We start from the raw sequence: 20,583 nt of genomic DNA, 5'->3' as shown, positions 1-20,583 counted from the left end.
AACCCCAAACACCCCACTAATCCAATCCATAAATCAAACCATAGATAAGTAAGTAATCTAGGCTAAACGAAAGTCAGGGGTTTTTACCATGATTTTAGCAAGTAAACATATAAAAACGAAATTCAACTTGTAATACACGATCAAACACAAGAATAAAAAGTATTAATAAGATGTTTTGCCTTAAATCTCTCAAATTCAAGCTTCTAATCGATCTTCTACAACTCTAAGCTTCCAAGTACGTTCTTGGTCTTCTAAAGTCGATAAAAGCTCCAACAAAAGTCAGGTTTTTTTTTTAGAGGAATGTGTCTTCTATTTATATTTTCCTCGAAGTCGGTCCACCACATCGTGACAAGTCCACCACGACATGGTCTTCGGGTTTATAACGTAATCCGCAAGTCTTCGAGGTTCGATGAAAAACTTCAAAGCACCAGATCGTGGTAATTTCATCACGACGTGGGAATGAGACTTTTGTTCATTTTAGCATTGATCCAAGTTCCTAGCTTCCAGCTTCCTTTTTGCTCCAAACATGTCTTTTATCCCTACAACACAACATATATTAGACTAAGTATCTTTTGTTCTATAACGAGCATAAAAATGACTAAACATAATATGTATATATATATATATATATATATATATATATATATATATATATATATATATATATATATATATATCAGAATCATAGAGACCTCCTTAAGCCAATATTAAAGTTGGTACACCTAGTCTCTATTCGATGATAATATTTTTAATTAACATGTGAGAACACATGTGGTATAACCATAATATGTATAGCAAATTACACGATATACTAAATTTAAACATTTTAAATTTATATTCTTTTCTTTCAAATACTCAAATTTAATTCTCTAATTTAAATAATATTCACTTATTAAATAATTTATATATATAATAAATTTAAGTTCCCTTAGTAATAGTAACTTTTTTTGGGTTTAGGTTTTTACCACAAATGTTCACCACAAATTTTTAGTGAGTTTAACACTTTTCGTCCTTACAGTCTAAACTTTTATATTTTGATGTTTTGACACCTCTCAACCTTGAAGTAAATTTTTTTGCATTTTGACATAAAAACACACTCAAAGAAAAAAAAAAAAAACAAAAACAAAAACAAAAACAAAAAATTCCTTTAGACATTTGCCACAATATTTTTCTAACTTTGACAACTTTCACACTATGGCCACAATATTTTTTTTTCTCAGTCAATGTTCTTTCTTTTGATTGTACATTTTTGACATCTAATTTTAGGGGTTGTCGGTTTTCTCCTTTATTTGTGGTGATTTACACTTTCAACACATCTTTTAAAGTTAGCCGATTTTCAACTTCTATGATATAATCCAAAAGCGGTGGAGCCGTGTGTCCTTTTCTAGTTTCAAGAAAAATATTCAAATTTTAAATTTAAGTTTAATATTAATTAACTTTTGATTAATCAAATATTCAAATTTAAATCCTATTAAACAATATTGCAAATTAATCTAAATTTTGAATTATCACATTTAAACAACTTAAAATAATGTTTTAATCAAGAATCTCACCTCCAATTTTCAAAAAAAAAAAAAAAAAAAATCGAAAGCCTAAAAGTCAGGCAAGTGCGTCACATCCAGAAACGGGCGTGCTACACCCTATGACTAAGCAGATTTCTTTTCAATTTTCGGTTTTACAAAATATGTTCCAACAACTAAAACTTATTGGCTCTAATACTACTATTGAGGATTTATTACATCAAGTAGACTATCTAAAGATAGCGAAATAATCTACAAATTTACTTAAGTGCACAGACATCCGAGAATCTAGGTTTTCCTAGTATGCAACATACTTTAAAATCAAACTGAAAGAAGAAAAAAAAACTTGCCTCTTGATCCTTAGATCGTGTGATGGACATCTCTTGCAAAGGATGAACATGTCAAAGTAGAACACTAATGTAGTCACACCCAAGTCTCCAAAAGCACACGGAAAACCCAAATTAGGGTTAAGTGGAAATTTTAATGACCCTAGAAAAAGGGTTATAATTTTTGTCCATAAAGAGAAGAAAAGATGACAGAAGTAATTTATGAATGAAAAAGCATTTAGGGTTTGATTATTCCTATTTATAAGGAGCTAATAAATCATTAAGTAATTCAAAATTTTAAAAGATAATCCTTACCTTATTCAAATTTCATCTCTTTTCTCTAGATGGTTCTAGAATATTCAAATTAATCCTAAAGATCTAATTAATATTCAATCTATTTAATTTACTAAAACTATTTAATTAAAGTTAATATATTAATTTTTTAATAAATTAACTACTTATTTTTTCTGTTTTAATAATGCTATTAGTGTCATGAGGCCAATCCAAAATGAGCATTTTATTATTTAGAGGTATTAACAATTAGTTAATGATCTTGGACATTATTTCTAACAAAAACTATTTTCAGAGTTATTTTATGTTAATAAATTAGATTTCGAAAAACGAAGCCTATTTCAAGAAAAACATTATTTACAATCTGTCTTCAAAAATTCATAGTCAATTTCGCAAAACATGGTTTTCGAACCCCCTTTATGTCAAATATATGATTTCATAAATAATTTTTTTCAAGCTAAAGTATTTATTTTTTTTAAAAGATCATTATTATGTAAGAGTATATTTACTTTTTATGCTCATTGATGTCAATATCCTTAATATCCTTTTAGTACAATATTTGTAATTTTGCTATGCGAAAAGGTAGTTTAAAATTGAAATGATACATTTTAGAAGTTATTTTACAATATTTGAATGTAAGAATTATTAAAATCACTAAGAAAATTTTAGATGTATTTCTTTGTCTGGTGCGAAAGTTAAAGTCAATCTATAATTTTATCTTAGATGGTATAGTATACGCAAACCAAGAAGTCTGGTCGTCTCCACCTTCACTCCACCATCTTCATCTTCAAAACATAGACACACCAAGAAGAACATCATGAAGAACCACACACACACACACACACACACACACATATATATATATATATATATATATATATATATATAGAGAGAGAGAGAGAGATATGTAATTGTGACTCAATCCACATCTTCCACACAAAGATGCCAGGCGGGGTGATGTGCATGCCTTGTTAAGGGTGTCACTATCACCACCACCACCACCCATATCATATCGTCTTAGGATTGGCAAAGATTTTGAAATTTATTTAAAATTAAAATTAATGAGATTTATGAAAAAAAAATCTTCAACAATAATGTATGGAGCAACTATTTGTTAGAGTTTCATATTTACAATATCTCCTATGTAATTTTTTAGAACAATTTACACACGCATTTCCTGCTTAGCTCTTAAATTTATACATTTTATCGACAACAAAAGTTAAATCATTAACATTCGACTGATGAGTATATATCCGTCAACTGTTAATCCTTATACGTTGAAACATTTTGGTATAGATATTATGCAATTGATGATCATTTTGAACAAAGATTCAAATTGGTAAACCTTTTGTTTTATTTGTTTTTATGGTTATTTTTGTGTTTTTTTTTTTAATTTAAAATAGTTAGTTCTTGATGATTTGTTTTAATCCATTTTGCAAAATGTAAATAAAATCATGTTTTTTTGTTATATTTGATTCGTATAATATAAGATATACAAAATACGGTTGTAAGATTACCCAAAATAGATATTCATGTATGTGTCTGATTTGTTAAGAGGCTGAAACATGATGGAGTCTATTCTCTCTTTCAACCTCTACCAAAATTTTGCCAATGGTTTCATTAAATTTACGGTTTTGCCACTCCACCTCTGTATAAGTATTCATTCAAATTGCAAAACACACAGTCACACATACACTCTATCATTATAATATTAATAAAATAAAAATATCGATACTGAAAAGGCTTCTTTTTTTTCTACTGAACTTTCTTCCGACTTCGTCTCCTACAATCTCTCCGTCTCTCAATTTCTACGCTTTCAACCGCAATCTTGCATCATCTATGTACGTATATCTATCAAATCTTTCGTAAATTTCGCCAATTGGTGTACTATGGTTACCAATTTGCGACTGTTTATGCAGATGGTGGTTTGATCAGGGGTTTTGTTTTATTGAGTTGAGGAATTGAATTTGATTGACGAAATGAGAGTAAAGGAGATGCATCCGTTGTGTTGTATAACACTGGAAAGTCCGTCGATCGGGGACCAGTCGCCGGAACCGAGGATGAAGTTGTCAAGGTCGTGTTCGGTGGCGGACATGAGATCCGATGGCAATGCCGTTGGATTGAGGAGGTCTGGATCTGAATCCTGTTCTGGCAGCACAAGCTTCGCCGGAGTCTTATACAAATGGACAAACTACGGCAAAGGATGGAGATCGAGATGGTTTTTGTTACGCAACGGCGTAATTTCCTACTCGAAGATCCTCCAACCAGAAACCCTCGCTGCCGGAGAAGACGTTAGGTTCATCGGCGACGTGTCCTCCGGAAGACTTAAACGTCTCGATAGAAGCGGTAGTAGCAGGCATCAGAAAGCTGTTGGAATCGTTCACCTCAAGGTAATCAAACGACTTCGAACCATAACTACGAAATTAAACCAAAAGCAAAAGGTTTTAGGAAGAGAAAAGAGCACACACAACACAGCACAGAGACGGTATGTTCCAATCGCTTTTCCACGGAAAAGTTTCCTTTAACGGCAAAAAGTTGACTCCGGTTGTACATCTTTTCCGTGCCGCCATGAATTGCCTTGATATCCGAGCTCATCCCCATTGACCATTCTCTGTATGCTGATAAAATACACGTATAATAAATAACATCAGCATTTATTGAATTTTGTATATGATTGATATGAGTTCAGTAAATACTTGGAAATTATTACTCAATTGTTTTATATGAATATATATGTGGGTCACATCAGCAGGGCCACCTAGCCATTTGCAGCCTGGCTTTATTTTGTGGTCACGACGACTGCTTCACCCTGTTTTTTTTTCTTCGTCGCTTTAAACTTGGATAAGAGTTTTCCTTGTCTTACAAGTCCCACTTCCTTTAGATCTTGTCTTTTGGTCAGTTTTTGCGTCTCTTTCTTTTTACTTGGGTTGATTCATTCATGCTTACATGGATGGAAATATAAGAGTAGAATCACAATCACAATCACAATGCGATTAATACTTTTTTTTTTTTTTTTTTAATTTTATTTGCAGGTTTCATCATTTCGAGAGAGCAGATCAGATGATAGGCGATTTTATATATTCACAGCTACAAAGACACTTCATCTCCGGACAAATTCAAAGAAAGACAGAGTTGCCTGGATTGAATCTTTAGCCTCAACCAGAAATCTATTCACCCTACGAAGATTAAATTCTAAACCCTCCATCCTACCTCCTGACCTATCATTGTCAACTGAAAGATTAAAGAAACGCTTGCTTGAAGAAGGAATCAGTGAGGTGCTGATCAAAGACTGTGAGCAGATCATGCTCTTGGAATTCTCTGAAATCAAAGGACAAGTTCAACTTCTTTGTGAAGAGCGTTCAAATCTGCTCGACACCTTAAGGCAGTTGGAGGTATATTTTAATTCTTCTTGTTGAGTAATAAATAAATTCATCATCACCTGTGGTTGTTATGTGTATGGTTTACCTAATTGTATAATCAGAAGCATTAATCTTTGCATGAATCAGGCTGCTAATATTGAAGGTGAAACATCTGGAGTTCCTGAAGGTGACTATCAATTGACACAACAGGAATTTACAGATCGTGGAAAATACAGTGGTATGCTATTTCTTACTATTATTGTATAAATATAATAAATATATTCAATTGTGGAACTTGATATTCAGAATGGAGTACAACCGAATCATCACAAGAACTAGAGGATCAGGGTTCAGAAGATGAGGAGACTTGCTTCTTTGACACAAAAGATTGTTTTAGTTTTCCTAGAGCTACTGATGTAATGGGTGAAGTGGTTATCGAGAGGAGAAAGAAGCTTCCGGATCCTTGTGAGAAAGAAAAGGGTGTGAGTCTGTGGTCATTGATTAAAGACAACGTTGGAAAGGATCTGACACGTGTCTGTCTCCCTGTTTATTTCAATGAGCCAATTTCATCTCTACAAAAATGCTTTGAGGATCTGGAGTACTCCTACCTTCTAGATCGTGCTTATGAACATGGAAACAGTCTTGAAAGAGTTTTAAATGTTGCTGCTTTTGCTGTTTCTGGATACGCTTCTTCAGAAGGACGACATTGTAAACCTTTCAACCCTTTGTTAGGGGAAACTTATGAGGCTGATTACCCTGAGAAAGGAGTCCGATTCTTTTCTGAAAAGGTGAGTCATCATCCTACTCTCATAGCTTGTCATTCTCAAGGCAGAGGCTGGAAGTTTTGGGGGGACAGCAACATCAGAACTAAATTTTGGGGGAGATCAATTCAACTTGATCCTGTTGGCGTTCTTACCTTAGAATTTGATGATGGTGAGGTTTTCCAGTGGAGCAAGGTATGAAAAAAATGCAAAAGGGTAAAATGGTCATTTTGGATTTTAGTCTTAGTCTGAGTTTCCCCGTATTTATGCGTATTTTTGATTTTGGTCTCATCAGGTTACAACCAGCATTTATAATCTTATTTTGGGTAAAGTATACTGTGATCATCATGGATTGATGCATATCCGTGGTAATAGAGAATATTCATGCAAGCTCAAGTTCAAAGAACAGTCGATTCTTGAAAGAAATCCACGCCAGGTAAATGGTTAAAAAATGTTTGGCATTAATATGAATTATAGAATTTTGATCCCTAATGATTGTTGAACAGGTACATGGGTTTGTTGAAGATGCTAATGGAAAAAAACTCGCAACATTATTTGGGAAATGGGACGACAGCATGTACTACATAAATGGAATTACAAATGCGAAACCAAAGGATATGAGTGATGCACATCTGTTGTGGCGAAGGACACTTCCTCCTGTTAATCTCACTCGATACAATCTAACATCTTTTGCCATCACATTGAACGAGTTAACCCCAGGACTACAGGTAAAAATCACAAACCCATTCTTTCAAATTCAAACTCTTGATGATATCGATTTTATTTAAGATTTGTTTTTTTTTTTTTTATTTAAGGAGAAGCTTCCACCTACGGATTCACGACTCAGGCCAGACCAACGACACCTTGAGAATGGTGAATATGACATGGCAAATTCAGAAAAGCTCCGTCTTGAGACCAGACAGAGAATGGTATGCTTTCTTAACCTGAACCTTTTGTTACCGGTTTTTGACATTAGCCTTTGAACTTTTGAGGAACACATTACATTGCGAGTATTGATTAATTGATTATTATTTGATTTAATATTTTCTAGTCACGAAAACTACAAGAAAATGGATGGAAACCACGATGGTTTAAAAAAGAGGGTGAAGACGGGACGTATCGGTATGTAGGTGGATATTGGGAAGAACGTGAGGATGGTAAGTGGGAGGGTTGCCCGAATATATTTGGTGAATTTAGTAATGATTCCATCAACATATCCTGATTTATCCAAAGGTAAATTACTTTTATCTCTTTTTCTTTTCTACGGTAAATAAAAGAAAAACTAAACTTAAAAGAGAGTTTTTATCATGTTGTAAATGCAGGGAGAAAGGGAGGAGGTACAAAAATCCATATGTATGTATGTATGTATAAAACCCAATTCTTCAAGATTCTTAGTGGTTACTTAAAGAAAAAAGATATAGATAACAACAATCTTCGGGTGGGTGGCGTAACGTTGGCACTTGGCACTAAAACTAGCTAGCTAGCTACTTAATTTAGATGTGTATCTTTCGGGTTATATATATATTTAGATGTGTATCTTTCGGGTTATATATACATATATATATATTTATTGGATAGACATTATTCATTCATTGCCTACAACATATATATGTCAAAAATTTAAGTAACTAACTGTTCATATCACTTTCGTCATTATCTTGATCATCACAGATTTTACAAATTAAAACTTTAGATAAACAAATTAGTCCACATAAATATGCATCTATCATCATCATCATCATCTTCAAGCACCAAACTTGTCTTCCTCCAACTCAATGGCACTGCCCTCCCCAGCAAGCCTATGTTCCCTATACACATACCATTTGGCCCCTATCAAATACAACCCCATGTTCAAAACACTTAGAATTGCCAACAACCAGTAGAAGTTATAAAGCTTTCCTTTGTTCAAATTATCCGCTAGCCATGGCTCTCTCTCCCCTGTCACCTTATGCACTATACTCACCAACAACGAACTTAAAAAAAACCCTAACGACAACGTACTCAAAAACAAACCAGTACTCATCGTCTTCATCCCTTTCGGGCACTCTCTCAAGAAGAAATCAAGCTGCCCGATGTAAGTAAACGCCTCCCCTGACCCCACCAAGAAAAACTGAGGAACCAACCAAAACACACTGAGTGGGACCACCTTTGACGGGTCGTTGACCAAGCCATGGGTCTGAGCCATGCGAAGTCGTTTGATCTCGGTCAACGCGGCTGCAACCATGGCTAACGCAGACATCACCAGCCCGACCCCGATCCGTTGAAGTGGGGTTAGCCCTTGTGGGTGTTTGAGGACCCGTCTGGCGACTGGGACGATGATGCGGTCGTACACCGGAACGGTCAACAGAATACTCCCCACGAAGAAGACGGTCAAGGACGCCGGAGGGATGAGGAAGGATTTTCCGATGTGGCGGTCCATGGTGGTGGCTTGTGACACTGAGAAAGTTGTCATTTGGGCGTATATTGTCCAGAACATGATTGTCGTCGCCCAAATCGGGAGCATCGTGATCACCATTTTCACTTCTTCTACGTCGGTTGAAGTCGAAAGGTACCATTTGTTCACCTCCTTCACAGCCTCACTGTTCTTGATTGCCGCCTTGTCTAGAAAACTGTAAATATGAAAAACGTAAAAAAAAAAAAATTATTATTAGATATAGGAGTATATATTTTAATCGAGAGAGAATTAATCTTGGTAGATATTTAACCACGTCATAAAAAAATATTGTTGACAGACTGGGTTCATCTTCAGGTGCTCGTGAACTTTTTTCGAATCACACATGCATCTCATTTTGATACATTAAAATATTAGTGCATTATTTTGTATAGTGATAGTGTAAATGTTTTATTAAATTCAAAACCGACAGACATTGGATGGGGTGTAACAAATAGATATCATATTTAATTGATTTATTTAAGATAAATGACTGACCGGAACTGTTTGCTGTGAGGCAACTTCTGTTTAAGGTTTTTTCCGTCAACTCCAACTCCTTGGGAAACATCATCGACATTGAACAACAAGGAAGGATCCGACGGAAGCTCCAAATGCCTCTTCCTCCATGCTCCGATGAAAACCGATGCTATTTGGGTTAACGGACTACCCGCGAGCTTCTTAAACCGGTACCTTCTTGTACCCGACAAGAATATCATCAACCCTAACCCGATTGAACACGCCACGATCCCATACCCCCACCGCCGCCCTAGGTTGTCCTGGATATAAACCAGAACCGTAACTGCCGCCAATGACCCGATACTTATGAAGAAGAAGAACCAGTTGAAAAAGGTTGTCATTTGGGCCTTTTCCTCCTTGTCCGTTTCGTCGAACTGGTCCGACCCGAAACCCGATACACTGGATTTTAACCCTCCGGTTCCCAGAGCAGTTAAGTATAGGGCCAGGTACAGAACGGCTAACTGGAGATCGGTCGCCGGAATGCAGGAACCACCGGTTTTGGAACATTTTGGTGGTTGTAGGCTTGGAATGGCGGTTGAGATCGTTAATATCGTCACACCCTATATATAAATATGCATGAAAATTTTAAAAATATTGTTTAATCAGAACTTCAGAACAGAATGTTTTTGGAATGGAAGAGTAAAAAGAAGTTTAACTACTGACCGTTGCTTGCACCGCCGTGAATATTGCAATTGTAAGATAGCGGCCGAGAAAGGTGTCGGCGACGAAACCGCCGAGGAGACATAACATGAAAGAGGTACCCATGAAGTTAGTAACGTCGTTAGCGGCGTTAGCCTGTCCTAAATGCATAGTACCAGTCAAATACGTCACCAAATTAACGGCGATACCCAACGTCGTTAGCCTCTCACACGCCTCCACCCCTGAATAATTAAAAATAAAAACATCAGATCACGATATATATATATACGTATAACGACAAAAACAAAAATAAAACATCTCCGGTGACTGTTTCAGTCACTTAAGTGATTGAAAACTGAGCCGCCGTGGGTGGAGGTGGACCTAGAATCATGGCGGCACTAGTCCAGCCGCCGGTGGTGGAACGGGGTGCCGGCCTGCCTTTGTAGTCCCAAGCGTCCGGTAGAGTTTTGGCCATTTGTGATTCCGGCAGCGACATGTTATGGTTTTGTTTAGAATATTGGAAGTGTATATATGCAGTATGTTTGGAGATGCTAAAAACACTATAAATTTGAGTTGTGGCAAGACCGACCTTGTCTTTTTATAGCCGTGACAATGTCACACATCAAGTCGTTTATTTTATTTATTATTATTTTCTTGTTTTAAACCTCGTAAACTTGAATAATATTAACCTTTTTTTATCCTTTTAATCATATTAAAACTTTTGGTTTTTGTGTGAAAGTTAGCAGATAAATAAATAAAAATCCGGCTTTATTAGTTACTTTGCGCAATTTTTTTGTCAAAATTGGTACACGTACATGTTTTCTTTATAAGTTTTTCTTTTTTATAAAAAGAAACTTTTCTATTGAGTGTTCATGTGATGGTCGTACTTAACATGGAAAGTGATTGTGGGGTAAATCATAATTGACTTTATTTGGCTTAAAGACCGTTTAGAGTTTGACACGTCAAAAAGTTATGAATATTTGTGACAAGAAGCTAGAAGTGCAACTAGCCTCATTACACTTGGTTTTACTTCATTTAATATAACAACTCATTATACGTGGTTTTACACGATATAATCACTTCAATTCCATTACTCCATTATTAACTAATTTTTTCAACTTGTAAACCTTTCTATTACGGCAAGTTTATATATTCATATATTTGAATATTATCAAACAAAGATTCATAAAGACCAATAATCATTTTTTCATAAATTTAAATACTTGGAAGAGAAAAAAAGTAAATAAAAGGGATGAATGAATGGGCCAAATGTTAATTGTTAAACCCATACAGATTAAAGTTACAGGTGCTGCAGTGCTTGCTTTTAATTAATTGAAGGCCAACCAGCTACACATAACACATGATGACAATGTCCTTCCTTAAATTAACCACGGGATAATCAAGGCTGCTTGAACTCTTGTGGCCACCATCCTTAGCTTTTCCTCAACTTTACCTTTATTACATGAAAATATAACTTCTTTTTTTAATAATAATAATAATAATAATAATAATAATAATAATAATAATAATAATAAAGTAACTACTGAATTTAATTAATTACTTTTGATGATAATTTGATATGCATGTATATTGGCTTAGAATGTTGATGAGCATGCTTTGTTTTAGTATGATATCCTGATGTTTCTTATGTGGAGACTAATCGGTAAGATTTTTGTTAGTCAAAAATATGTATATCGCAATAGGATTTTGGTTAAGATGATTGCTAATTACGTACCTAAACCAATCATGTTGATGTTCCTAGGCCCCAGTGTTGGAAATGAATTTTGACAAGTATAGACGCGTACAAAAAAACGTTTTTCGAGTTGTGGTCATCTAATTAGATTTTATTTTCTTAATTCATAAAAGATGTTATCTTTGAATTGTCATATCGTCAGTTGATTGAATGTATAAGATGAAACGTGATAAGTTACTATTAAGATATTTTTACAATTCCATTTTTAGGATGATTATCTCTTGTGTTTATCTTTTATTGTGATTGATTTCATCATTGATTGTAGCTGGTTGATTAGCAATCACTACCATAATTTCTGTAATTAACTTTCTTCTCTTGTATATATCTCCTGTAATGAGATGTACTACACAACTTTTCTCATACCTCATTACTTTATATTTATATGGTATGAGAGTTATCGATCTTCAACCATGTCTTTTGATAACCAAAACACCAATGCTTCCACAACTCAGATTATTTTCACTGTTGCAGGTTGAGCCTCTGCCGCTCTCTAATTTCCATCTAGTTGTTCGTCTAGATCGTCCAAACTACTCCTTATCACGTGGAACCGTCCGCTCAGCACTTGAAGTGTAACACTGAAAATTTCAAACAAAATTTTCAATTTTTATAAAACATAATTCCATCGATATTCATAAAAACAACCATTTTAATTATCCAACAAAACAGTACAAAATCCCAAGATCATAATATCAAGCTCCGAACGTGTGTGTATACGGATCAAGCCGGCGCCTTCCCGCGGTCGTCACTAGTACCTGAAACAAATAACATCAACACTGTAAGCACAAGGCTTAGTGAGTTCCCCAAAATACCACATATAACACATATTAGCCACTCTAGGCTATAACTCTGTGGGTCCGTGCACCCAAACTCTGTGAACCCTCAGGTTCTAGCTCTGATAAACATGCACCACATAAATCACTTAGAAATCATGCAGTACAACACACAACATACATAGCATACAAATACTCTATCACATAACTCTGGTTACCTACTCAAGGTAAAGTATAGTGAGAAGACTCACCTCGCGTGTCTCGGTAAATCGTAAACCTGAAATCGCTAATCGCTCGATCTGTCGAGCTGTAGTCCCCCTATAGCACAATACATCTCTAATTAACACTTTCCCAACTAGGGTTGACCATACTATAACAAGTCAATCCAGGTCAACGCTGGTCAACGGTCAACGGTCAACTTTGACCGGAATCGGCGAGTGCGCTATAGCGACTCGGCGAGTCTGAGCGTATACCCCAATTTCCCTGGAATCCTCCCCTGACACGTCGAGCATTCACTCAACTCGACGAGTTTCACCTGGCACGAGTTGTGGGGCCACCACGACTCAACTCGCCGAGTCTCAAGAACAACTCGGCGAGTCCAGTTTGACTCAGTCCACCTGTCCATTCTGGCTCCCCCTTGACTCACTGAGTCCACCCTCCCCAACTCGGCGAGGCCACTCACTGTGTGGTCGGGCAACATTCATGCTACTCGCCGAGTCTGTTCTTCGGACTCGGCGAGTCCGTGCCATGCACTGACTCAATCTTGCTCTAAAGGTCAGATCCAGTCCATTAATCCATAGATCCAGTCCCTCCAAGCTCATTTAGCACGTAAAGTTACAATCTTGATGCACATACAACCTCTATATGACCATATATGATGTTTTTGACTCATTTACTACAACACAAGGTCATGGACTCCATTGTCATACATAAAGCTTGATGAGTGAGGCTCTCTGGACCTCTATGGGTCCAGATCCATAACCTCAACTCAAGGAGGGAACCAATGGGCACCAAATCATCCCATAAATGACCATCATAAGCCCTAAATTGCATAATGCTTCACCAAACAGAAAATAGTCCGAGATCATACCTCTAGAGTGATGATCTAAGCTCCAAATCCACGAAATAGCAACCTCCTTTGCTTCCTCTTGCCTAGAGTCTCCTTCTTCTTGCTAAATAACACACACAAGGTCAAGAAATGCTCCTTTCTCTTCACAAATCGCTCAAGAGCACAAGGGTCTCTCACTGAGGGTTGGGTGAGCACAAATGACGGCCATAAGGCCCTTTAAATAGGCCTCAAACCCGGAAATTTAGGGTTTCATTGCACAGCGCAGACTCGCCGAGTCCATATCCTGGACTCGCCGAGTCCAGGCGCGCTCCATGTCCAAATCCGCGTCCCTACTCGGCGAGTTTGAGCTCCAACTCGCCGAGTCCCCCTCACAATACCACAAAATTAAATTTACAAGATACCTGGTAAAAATCCAGATGTTACAACTCTCCCCCACTAGAACTAGACTTCGCCCTCGAAGTCTCGCTCTAAAACAGCTCCGGATGCTGCTCCCGCATCATACCCTCCGGCTCCCAGGTCATTTCTGATCCCCTCCGATGTTGCCACTGAACCAATACCAGAGGTACCTCCTTGTTCCTCAAAATCTTGATCTTCCGATCCCTAATAGCCACTGGTCTCTCAGCATAATTCAGGCTTGCATCCACCTGAATATCCTCTAATGGAACCACTGCCGACTCATCGGCTATACATTTCCTCAACTGCGATACATGAAAAGTGTTGTGAATCTGCCCCAACTCTGCTGGTAACTCCAGCCGATAGGCTACCTGGCCTACCCTTGCAATCACACGAAATGGACCTATAAACCGGGGCCCCAATTTGCCCCTCTTCCTGAACCGGATCACTCCTTTCCAAGGAGAAACCTTCAGGAGAACGAAGTCGCCGACCTGAAATTCCAGCTCGGACCGGCGCCTATCCGCATAACTCTTTTGTCGGCTCTGAGCGGTCAATAACCTCTGTCTGACCAGCTGTATCTGCTCTGTCGTCTGATTCACGATCTTTGTACTACCCATTACCCTTTGCCCAACCTTTCCCCAACATATGGGAGTCCGACACCTCCTACCATACAACAGCTCAAAGGGCGGCATACCGATGCTCGAATGATGGCTGTTATTGTAGGAAAACTCTGTCAAGGGAAAATACGTGTCCCAACTACCCCCAAAGTCCAATACACATGCTCGAAGCATGTCCTCAAGTGTCTGAATCGTCCGCTCACTCTGGCCGTCGGTCTGGGGGTGGTATGCGGTACTAAAATGCAGCTTAGTACCCAACTCCTCATGAAATTTCTTCCAGAAACGGGAAGTGAAACGCACATCGCGATCTGAAACAATCGAGATCGGCACCCCATGCCGAGATACAACCTCCCTCACATAAATCTCCGCCAACTTCTCCGCCGAAGAACTCTCACTGATGGCAAGAAAGTGAGCGCTTTTTGTCAACCTATCCACAATCACCCAAATTGCATCGACTCCTCTGGCAGTCCTCGGCAATTTGGTGATGAAATCCATAGTGATCTGTTCCTACTTCCACTCGGGAACCTCCAATGGTTGCAACTTGCCATGCGGTCTCTGGTGTTCGGCCTTTACCCTTCGACAGGTCAAACACCTCTCGACAAACCATGCGACATCCCTCTTCATACAAGGCCACCAATACTTCTTCCTTAAGTCCAAATACATCTTTGTAGCCCCGGGATGGATCGAAAATTTCGATCTATGAGCCTCCTCCATCAATGTAGTACGCGTACCGCCCACAAACGGTACCCAGATCCGGCCCTGATAAGTCATAAGACCCCGAATATCCGATATAAACTCAGAAACCAACCCAACGACCCGCTCTCGCTTCTGCATCTCCGGACGCACAGCCTCGGCCTGACCCCCACGAATGGCGTCCAGAACTGGAGCTATCACGGTCAATCTCAAACATACAGCTTTCAGTGGAGTACTTTCCGCCCTGCGACTCAATGCGTCGGCTACCACATTAGCCTTGCCCGGGTGGTACAAGATCTCGCAATCATAATCCTTGACCACATCTAACCATCTTCTCTGCCGCATATTTAGGTTAGGCTGATCCATCAAGTACTTCAAGCTCTTATGGTCCGTGTAAATCGTACAACGAACCCCATACAAGTAGTGCCGCCAAATCTTGAGGGCGAACACCACTGCCCCCAACTCCAAATCATGTGTGGGGTACCTCGTCTCGTGAGGCTTCAACTGCCTCGATGCATATGCTATCACATGTCCCTTCTGCATCAGTACCGCTCCCAGTCCTAAAATCAATGCATCACAGAATACCACAAAACCTTCCATCCCTTCCGGAAGAGCTAATACCGGAGCTTCACACAACCTCTGGCGAAGCGTCTCAAAGGACGTCTGCTGCTCGGGACCCCATAAAAATGTAACACCCTTCCGGGTCAATCTGGTGAGTGGAACCGCAATCTTGGAGAAATCCTTAATAAACCTCCGATAATACCCTGCCAACCCAAGGAAACTCCGGATCTCAGAAGGTGACCTTGGCACCTCCCACCTCATCACTGCGTCAACCTTGGCCGGATCGACCAATATCCCCTTCTGGTTAACGAGATGTCCCAGAAACTGGACCTCCCGCAACCAGAAATCGCACTTGGAAAACTTTGCATAAAGTTTCTCCGATCTCAAAACTCCAAGAACCTCCCTCAAATGCTCCTCGTGCTGCTCTCTAGATCTCGAATATACCAGAATATCATCAATGAACACAATCACCGACCGATCCAACATCGGCCGACATACCCTGTTCATGAGGTCCATGAACACAGCCGGGGCATTGGTGAGCCCAAAAGGCATCACCACAAACTCATAATGCCCATAACGCGTCCTGAATGCTGTCTTCTGGACGTCCTCGTCCCGCACTCTCACCTGATGATAGCCCGACCTCAAATCAATCTTGGAGAACCAAGATGCTCCCTGTAACTGATCGAATAAATCGTCGATCCTCGGCAACGGGTAACGGTTCTTGACCGTCAGCTTATTCAATTCCCGGTAATCAATACACATGCGATGCGAGCCATCTTTCTTCTTCACAAACAGGATGGGTGCTCCCCACGGCGAGCTACTCGGCCGAATAAACCCCTTCCCCAGCAACTCCTGAAGTTGCGAGGATAACTCTTGCATCTCTGGAGGCGCAAGGCGATACGACACCTTAGCGATAGGCGCGGCTCCCGGAACCAAATCGATACCAAACTCCACTTGCCTCACGGGAGGCACACCTGGTAACTCTTCGGGAAAGACATCTGGAAACTCACGCACCACCGGAACTTCATCCACCGAACTCGGTCTCTCGGAGATCACTCGCGTATCCATCACATACGCCACAAAACCCTTACAGCCCTGCTGTAAACACTGCCTTGCCCTAGCAGCCGAACAAAAGGCTGATCCAGAACGTGTACCCTCGCCGTAAACCGAAAGAACTCCCCCACTAGGATCTCGTATAGTCACCAGCTGACGCTCGCAATCGATAACCACACCGAATCGGCTCAACCAGTCCATGCCCACTATAACACAAACATCACCCATCGCAATAGGAATCAGGTCGATCGGGAACTCAACCCCAAAAATCTCCAATACACATCCCCGGAGGACCTCTGTGGGACAAATCACTCTGTCGGCGGCTATGGAAACCCGCAGGGGCCGACTCAGTGCCCCACGACTAACACTGATATGCTGACTAAATGTCAAAGATACAAAAGATCGACTCGCACCCGAGTCAAATAACACTAAAGCAGGTACAGAATTCACAAGGAAGGTACCTATGCATAGCATAATATAAGCATAATATCTCAACACCATAAATAAATAATAAAAAGGAAGCGTACCAGCCACAACGTCGGGTGCAGCGCGGACCTCTTCCGCAGTCATCTGAAAGGCTCTCCCCCGAGCCCTCGGTGCCTCGGCCTTCACGGGCCGACTCTCTGTAGCAGTAGCTCTGATGGCGGCAGGAGCAGACCCCTGAGATGCTCCGCGCAGCAGCGGACACTCTGCCTTCCGGTGTCCGGTCTGGTTGCAGTGGAAGCACACTGCAAATCCCTTGGGGCAGTCCTTGGCCATATGCCCCTCCTTGCCACATTTGTAGCAAGACCCTGCTCGACAGACTCCATCGTGACCCTTGCCGCACTTTCCACAAGTGCGGCCCTTCTGGCTCCCGGGTCTGGGATCAGCGGGCTTGGCCCGCTTGGCTGCCGGCTGGGACTGTGCCGGCCGCCGATCCCTCCCCAGAGACTCCGCCTCCTCCCTGGCCTGAGTCTCAAGCTCAATCTCCCTCTTCCGAGCATTTGCCTGAAGCTCGGCAAATGTCCGATACGAGGAGTTCGCAGCGAACTCCCGAATATCCCGTCTCAGAATGCTCAGGTAACGGCTCATACGTGCATGCTCGGTGGACACGTGCTCAGGGCAGAACATCGCCCTCTCATGAAACTTCCTCGTAATCGTTGTAACTGACTCGGTACCCTGCTTGAGGGTCAGAAACTCCTGTGCTAGACGCTCCCTCTCCACCTGAGGGACGTACTCATCTCGGAACATGGTAGTGAACCTCTCCCAGGTCACTGCCGAAAGCTCAGTCGGTGTGAAGTGCGCCGTCACAAACTTCCACCAGTCCTTCGCTCCCAAGCGAAGCTGGTTCAGCGCGAACCGAACCTTCAAATGCTCAGGGGACGAGCAAGTGAAGAAGCATCCCTCCATATCAGATATCCACCTCATAGCTGCCACCGGATCCTGCGTACCATCAAACTCTGGTGGCTTGGTGTTGCTGAACTCCCTAAACAATGTCGCATCACCTCCCTGGGGTCTTGCCGTAGCAATCGCTGCGGTAGCCGCTGCAACCGCAGCCTCAGAAAGAGCGGCATAGCGCTCGTCAAATGTCTCAATCAACGCGGTCTTAATAGACCCGAACATCTCTGGTATCTCAGCTCTGATGACCGCAGCCACCTCCTCATGAATGATCTGTCGAATCTCCTCATCACTAGCTCCGGCATCCTATGGCACATGACGTGTCCTCACCATGATCAACCTCTGAAATACAACATGCGATAATTAGAATTCACTCGAACACTCTTACATTCGACAATCCACCCCTCCTTGATTCTTGGCATCCCAAGATTCTTATTTGGACTGTGTACCGCACCGGTGCTTTCAGTAGTACGGGCCCAATACTACTGTCCGCACCGTCTCAGTACACACCCCAAATCTTCCTCTTCGGAACCCAATCCCCAAGTACTCTATTATACTTAAATCACTTTGAAATAGATCTTACACAAAGCCCTAGCTGCTACCTAATTACTCTCAGCATCTCATAGCAGCTCACCCCTCCCTAGGCTAAGGCATCACAAAACAGGCCACTCTAGTCCTATTAGCAATACCTAGCCTACTCTAGCATGCAAACACATCACATTAATAATAATTATCACATAATATAAAGGTATTTTGGGAATTCACCGTTCGGGCGCTGGCTGATCGTACACACGTTTCTTCCTGGAAAATCTTTTACTCTTAGAAAATCTTGGTTTTATTTTGAAATATCTCTTCAATTCCTCAGTTTGAGTTCAAATACCCCCGAAGGTGTACCCGAATCCCTCAAACCAAGGCTCTGATACCAATTTGTAACACCGAAAATTTCAAACAAAAATTTCAATTTTTATAAAACATAATTCCATCGATATTCATAAAAACAACCATTTTAATTATCCAACAAAACAGTACAAAATCCCAAGATCATAATATCAAGCTCCGAACGTGTGTGTATACGGATCAAGCCGGCGCCTTCCCGCGGTCGTCACTAGTACCTGAAACAAATAACATCAACACTGTAAGCACAAGGCTTAGTGAGTTCCCCAAAATACCACATATAACACATATTAGCCACTCTAGGCTATAACTCTGTGGGTCCGTGCACCCAAACTCTGTGAACCCTCAGGTTCTAGCTCTGATAAACATGCACCACATAAATCACTTAGAAATCATGCAGTACAACACACAACATACATAGCATACAAATACTCTATCACATAACTCTGGTTACCTACTCAAGGTAAAGTATAGTGAGAAGACTCACCTCGCGTGTCTCGGTAAATCGTAAACCTGAAATCGCTAATCGCTCGATCTGTCGAGCTGTAGTCCCCCTATAGCACAATACATCTCTAATTAACACTTTCCCAACTAGGGTTGACCATACTATAACAAGTCAATCCAGGTCAACGCTGGTCAACGGTCAACGGTCAACTTTGACCGGACTCGGCGAGTGCGCTATAGCGACTCGGCGAGTCTGAGCGTATACCCCAATTTCCCTGGAATCCTCCCCTGACACGTCGATCATTCACTCAACTCGACGAGTTCCACCTGGCACGAGTTGTGGGGCCACCACGACTCAACTCGCCGAGTCTCAAGAACAACTCGGCGAGTCCAGTTTGACTCAGTCCACCTGTCCATTCTGGCTCCCCCTTGACTCACTGAGTCCACCCTCCCCAACTCGGCGAGGCCACTCACTGTGTGGTCGGGCAACATTCATGCTACTCGCCGAGTCTGTTCTTCGGACTCGGCGAGTCCGTGCCATGCACTGACTCAATCTTGCTCTAAAGGTCAGATCCAGTCCATTAATCCATAGATCCAGTCCCTCCAAGCTCATTTAGCACGTAAAGTTACAATCTTGATGCACATACAACCTCTATATGACCATATATGATGTTTTTGACTCATTTACTACAACACAAGGTCATGGACTCCGTTGTCATATATAAAGCTTGATGAGTGAGGCTCTCTGGACCTCTATGGGTCCAGATCCATAACCTCAACTCAAGGAGGGAACCAATGGGCACCAAATCATCCCATAAATGACCATCATAAGCCCTAAATTGCATAATGCTTCACCAAACAGAAAATAGTCCGAGATCATACCTCTAGAGTGATGATCTAAGCTCCAAATCCATGAAATAGCAACCTCCTTTGCTTCCTCTTGCCTAGAGTCTCCTTCTTCTTGCTAAATAACACACACAAGGTCAAGAAATGCTCCTTTCTCTTCACAAATCGCTCAAGAACACAAGGGTCTCTCACTGAGGGTTGGGTGAGCACAAATGACGGCCATAAGGCCCTTTAAATAGGCCTCAAACCCGGAAATTTAGGGTTTCATTG

General features: G+C 40.7%; 2 protein-coding genes across 3 annotated transcripts; one reads left to right on the top strand and one right to left on the bottom strand.

Moving 5' to 3' along the window:
- The first annotated feature begins 3,827 nt into the window (after positions 1 to 3,827).
- LOC145034226 (oxysterol-binding protein-related protein 2A-like) lies at positions 3,828 to 7,845 on the top strand. 2 transcript variants are annotated; one of them, XM_078982602.1, is made up of 10 exons: positions 3,828 to 3,978; positions 4,057 to 4,527; positions 5,170 to 5,529; positions 5,644 to 5,734; positions 5,803 to 6,452; positions 6,553 to 6,693; positions 6,764 to 6,985; positions 7,073 to 7,186; positions 7,309 to 7,490; positions 7,580 to 7,845. In XM_078982602.1, the coding sequence occupies exons 2-9, from the start codon at positions 4,117 to 4,119 to the stop codon at positions 7,477 to 7,479; spliced, it is 2,160 nt and encodes a 719-aa protein (XP_078838728.1). In that variant the 5' UTR covers positions 3,828 to 3,978; positions 4,057 to 4,116; the 3' UTR covers positions 7,480 to 7,490; positions 7,580 to 7,845. The 2 variants fall into 2 exon arrangements, with proteins under 2 accessions (XP_078838728.1, XP_078838729.1); XM_078982603.1 differs by having other exon boundaries at positions 3,837 to 4,527.
- Positions 7,846 to 7,867: 22 nt separating this feature from the next.
- On the bottom strand, positions 7,868 to 10,420 carry LOC145034227 (protein NRT1/ PTR FAMILY 6.3-like). Its single transcript, XM_078982604.1, has 4 exons — positions 10,225 to 10,420; positions 9,868 to 10,085; positions 9,187 to 9,764; positions 7,868 to 8,866 (listed from the first exon to the last, which is right to left on the bottom strand). Exons 1-4 carry the CDS (start codon positions 10,337 to 10,339, stop codon positions 8,002 to 8,004), a joined length of 1,776 nt encoding a protein of 591 aa, XP_078838730.1. The 5' UTR covers positions 10,340 to 10,420; the 3' UTR covers positions 7,868 to 8,001.
- Between the last annotated feature and the right edge of the window lie 10,163 nt (positions 10,421 to 20,583).

The sequence above is a fragment of the Lactuca saligna genome, chromosome 3 (assembly GCF_052625555.1).
Source record: "Lactuca saligna cultivar CGN05327 chromosome 3, ASM5262555v1, whole genome shotgun sequence".
In the NCBI taxonomy this organism is placed as follows: domain Eukaryota; kingdom Viridiplantae; phylum Streptophyta; class Magnoliopsida; order Asterales; family Asteraceae; genus Lactuca; species Lactuca saligna.
The sequence above is the reverse complement of the archived record's forward strand: the minus strand, read 5'-3'. Positions and strand labels throughout refer to the sequence as shown.